Raw genomic sequence first — 4163 nt, 5'->3', positions numbered from 1 at the left:
TGTCGGGAACGGAACCGCGACCCGGCTGGAGAGCGCTGCACTTGAGGCGACGCAAAATCCTCCGTCAGCGCGCGCAAATCGTATTCCGGACCCGAGGTCGCACCTTGACTATTTAGGCGCGCGCGGACCCCGGCCAGGTCTTGTTGCATCTGGAGTAACATTGCAGCGATGTCCGGCCCAGCAACCGCCGCACCAGACATAGTTGCCGCTCTCGGTACCGCGCTGGGCGCCATTCCGCCTCCTAGCGGCGTAGCGCCGCCACCCAGCAGACCTTGCATATATGGGGAAGGGGGCTGGGAACCATATTGGCCCGGCATCATGGCGCCAGCAACGCCGCAGAAAACGACAAAAACCGCTAAAACGGCTTGGACGGATACTGCTACGGTTGCCATGATCTTCAAGACGATGACGACGGAGCGATAATGGTGCTCCTTCAATCAGGGCACTCTACCCGATGGGTCTTGCTGAAGAGCTGAAAGCACAGCGGAAAAAACAGAAAGCGCGCCGAAGGCGCGGGACCTGCCTCGTTGTTCAGCGCGTGCTGAACAACAAAAACAAGATACAGAAAACCTGCAACACGCGCTATTTATGCAAAAGACGATCCTGAGGACACGGATCGCCGGCCTCAAGTCGTACCACTTAAAACGGCCGTAAGGCCCTACGCCTTAGCTAACCCGGCTCAAGCTTCGCATAGCCCGCAATAAAAAAGCAAAACCACTATGTCGACATGAGTCAACACGGTTGATTGACGAGTACGCAATCCTTTGCCTTGCTGCTGTTCAAACGAGAACCGACGAGTGCCTCTTTGTTGGGTAGCGTGCATGCGCTTTTCGCCAGTGAACACATGGAAGACATCTCTACGTCAACTCCCAAAAAATGGAAGGTGCCGCCTCGCCCGTCCAAAAATTCTCGTACCTGAACGGTCGTTGAAGAACATCAACTCCCCAACAACTCCAAACAAAACAAACAGAACTTCCCAACGTGCTGCCAACAGAGTAAAGACCTAATTGACACAACCTAGAAGCTGCATAACTGGACCCCTTAGCCATGGCGTTCTATTCGGGCCAGGATGTGGGCGACCTGGGAGGAGAGGACAACTCGAAAGGACCGTGGACACCAGAAGGTAGGCGCTGAAAGTTCACAAGGCTCAAGCAGCGAGACAGCTTCTTAAAGGTCTCTGACGCCCGCAGAAGACGAAGTCCTGCGCGGCCTTGTTGTCACGCATGGCGCAAGGAACTGGACCAAAATTGCGGAGTGCATTCCAGGCAGATCGGGCAAATCGTGTCGGCTTCGGTACGTGCAAACTTTGGCTTCACCGGCCCCTTGTGCCGGCGTATCGCTACCGTCTTTTTGCTGCAGGAAATCCGCTGCTGACGCATTTTTGAAGAAATAAGTATCGATATTGCATTCAGGGCAGTTTGGCTTTCGTTGACGTTAATACGGGGTTGTGTGTTGAGGACGTTGGGCAAACGCCTTTGCAACGACCGGCACCTGGTCAGCAATTACGCGTGAAAGCGCACCAAGGCTTGCAGGAAGAACCTCTTATCAGAGGATGCGAGTTGACTGAGTGGGCGATTTTGAAATGAGGAATCGAGGTTCCAAACCGAGCCCGTCACTTCTGCGACTTACGCGCTGGCGCTTAAAGTGCCGGCTTTTTCATGCGTCTTCTTCCTAAAGCTGCACACAGTATAAATCGATAAAAGCGCACACCCGATTAGCATGGTTGACCGTAAGGTTGACGACCTTCACCAACGCGTCGGACCGAAACCCCTTGCAGATGGCTGAACCAGTTGTCGCCGCACGTTCGAGGTGGTCCATTCACACCAGAAGAGGTTAGTTCATACTCTATGATATTCACTTCTGCATATTACATGGGCCCGGATGCTGCACACAGCACGGGTGCGTTCACGGAAGCCGGTGGGTTTCTGTGACCGCACTCTTCCGCCTGGTACTTCTCCCAGTTCATTTCCCGTGTATCTTGAAATTTGTACTACCAGTGCTGCGAGCTCTTCTCCATGCAGTGATAGAGATGCTCGGTGCCAATGATTTGTGTTTAAGCATGATGCTCCACCTCAGGCCGTAATTCCTGTCGGCAAATGCGGCAATTTCCACGGCCGCGTGCACTATACCAATAACCCTATCTGTAGATCCACGCTGCCGTAAATCCTTCGGGATGACTGCTGCTGCGCGATACAGGACGCAGTCATCTTATGGGCTCACCTGCAGTACGGAAACAAGTGGGCGAGCATCAGCAAACACCTTCCCGGACGGTAAGTGCTTTCGACAGCAGTTAGCCATCCCATTGGCACCCGTTTGCAGCATGTTTCGCCTCTCATGCTGTGCGCGCGCCGTTCCCGTGATGCGACATTTCTTTCCGCGCCTTATCGTCGTTTTGACATCGTTTTGACTTGCCTTTTCCATCCCCCTTCCCAGTACGGACAACCACATCAAGAATCGCTGGAACTGCACGCTGAAGAAGCGCTACGGCACAATGCTAGAGACGCTGCGCTTAGAGGCGGCACCGGGTTCCGTCTCCCTCATGGATATCTCCAACCTCATGGCACAGAACCTGCCCGCAGGCAGCCGCGTGCCCCTCGGCGCAGGCGTGGGCGGCGGCATGCAACTGCCGCGATGGTTGCCTGGACCGGGTCCAGCCGGCTTGGGAGCCGCCGGAGCTGCTGCGTTCGGGCCCGCGGCTGCCCAGCTGCTGGCTGCCACAGGGCCGGGGCCACTGGCAGGTTTAGTTCCGGGAACACAGTTGCCAATTGGTTCCATGGGTCCGCTGGCAATGGCGATGGCGGGAGCGCTGGGGGCCGCTGGAAGTACGACGCCAGGAGCAGCAGCGGCCGGGGGTGAGTATCCAGACGGGGCGCCAGTGGCGGCGGAAGGCTGGGACCCGGCTACGCGTATTGCTTCGGGGCGTCAGTACATGGCAGATGGATCTTGGGATTGCACCTCGGGCTGTGCTGTTTCATCCACGCGTGAATGGATCATGTTGCAGCTAGTGCTTTACACTACATTCATGCGTCGTGCATATGTGCAAGATGCAATCATCCCCTGCTCGCTGCTTGTCATGCCAGTCGGCTTCTGCGTAGCGTCATTTCCCATGTCCCGTGCGGCTCCAGCGCGCTTTGACCGAGCAGTTTTGGTCGCTTTTGCCCGTTCGGCCGGCTGACGCGGGCCCCTCCGCTTCGTCCGTTGCAGCGGCACTGCCGCCTGGCATACAGGCAGGGCCAGGGATACAGCCGGCCCAACGACTCGCGCTCGCCGCTGGACCAGCGGGCGAGATGAGTCCGCGGAAACGCGCCTTCATGGCAGCGGCAGCGGCGGCTGCCGCAGCAGCAGCGGACCTGGAACAAAAGGTACGTCTAGCCCACATCCTGGCTGAATGTACTCTTATAGATACGCGCGCAGGTGTTTGGGCGACCTGGTGGTGAAAGGTGCTTCTCGTGCCGCGCTGACATGGCACCATCAGCGGCTCGACGCTTGAGGCTGGAACTAACGGCACTGTCTGGGCTGCAGTTGTACCTGTAATAGCCACGATGCGTCTTGACGGCCGCGGCCTCGTTTGTTTGGCCGCAGCGTTGCCGCAACCCATCCCTTCTTCCCCATCCCTGTCGCCGCGCGCAGGACGACGCCCGCGGCACTAAACGTGCCTGGGATGACGAGGGCAGAGACGCATCCGGTGAGCAGGCACGTGCCTTTTTTGTTCCTGGCTAGGAGGATGAAACGTCGCAGACGTCAAAATGCATGAGCCGAGTCCCAAACATGTTAGCATGGATGTGTGGTCGCTGCTAGGGGTGATCAGTTTCCGGGACCTTTTCGCGCGATTCCGACCTGGCGTATTCGGAGTCCAGAGGACACCTGCTGCCGGGCAATGGGATTACTGCCACCATTGTCGTGTGCGATCTGCTTGGCACGCCGCGGAGCAATGAGTTAAAGCCGTGCACGTCCTCGAATGGATGGATTTACTTCACGCTGCACTTGGGCGGATGGGTTTCCGGCGGGTTTTGCTGCAGAAGAAGGCGGCTCGGACGATGGGGAGGATTCTGCAGCCATGGCGTTGAAGCAGCTGGCTATGCCGCGAGGGAGAGACCCGCCACGACCCGGCAGCGGCGCAGGCGCGGGTAACACGGAGGGTGGCGCGAGGAGCGGCGACCGCG

The 4163-nt window shown here is 57.7% G+C and overlaps 1 protein-coding gene across 1 annotated transcript; it reads left to right on the top strand.

Moving 5' to 3' along the window:
- Positions 1-1183: 1183 nt before the first annotated feature.
- Positions 1184-2560, top strand: myb6 (transcription factor Myb6; the record flags this gene model as incomplete). The annotated part of the gene is made up of 4 exons (XM_002946106.1): positions 1184-1293; positions 1778-1832; positions 2197-2270; positions 2434-2560. Coding segments are annotated over 4 exons (366 nt in total), but the record flags the coding sequence as incomplete, so codon positions are not given.
- Positions 2561-4163: the final 1603 nt, after the last annotated feature.

The sequence above is a fragment of the Volvox carteri genome (assembly GCF_000143455.1).
Source record: "Volvox carteri f. nagariensis unplaced genomic scaffold VOLCAscaffold_1, whole genome shotgun sequence".
Lineage (NCBI taxonomy): Eukaryota > Viridiplantae > Chlorophyta > Chlorophyceae > Chlamydomonadales > Volvocaceae > Volvox > Volvox carteri.
Note: the sequence above shows the minus strand (reverse complement) of the source record. Positions and strands in the feature narration are given on the sequence as shown.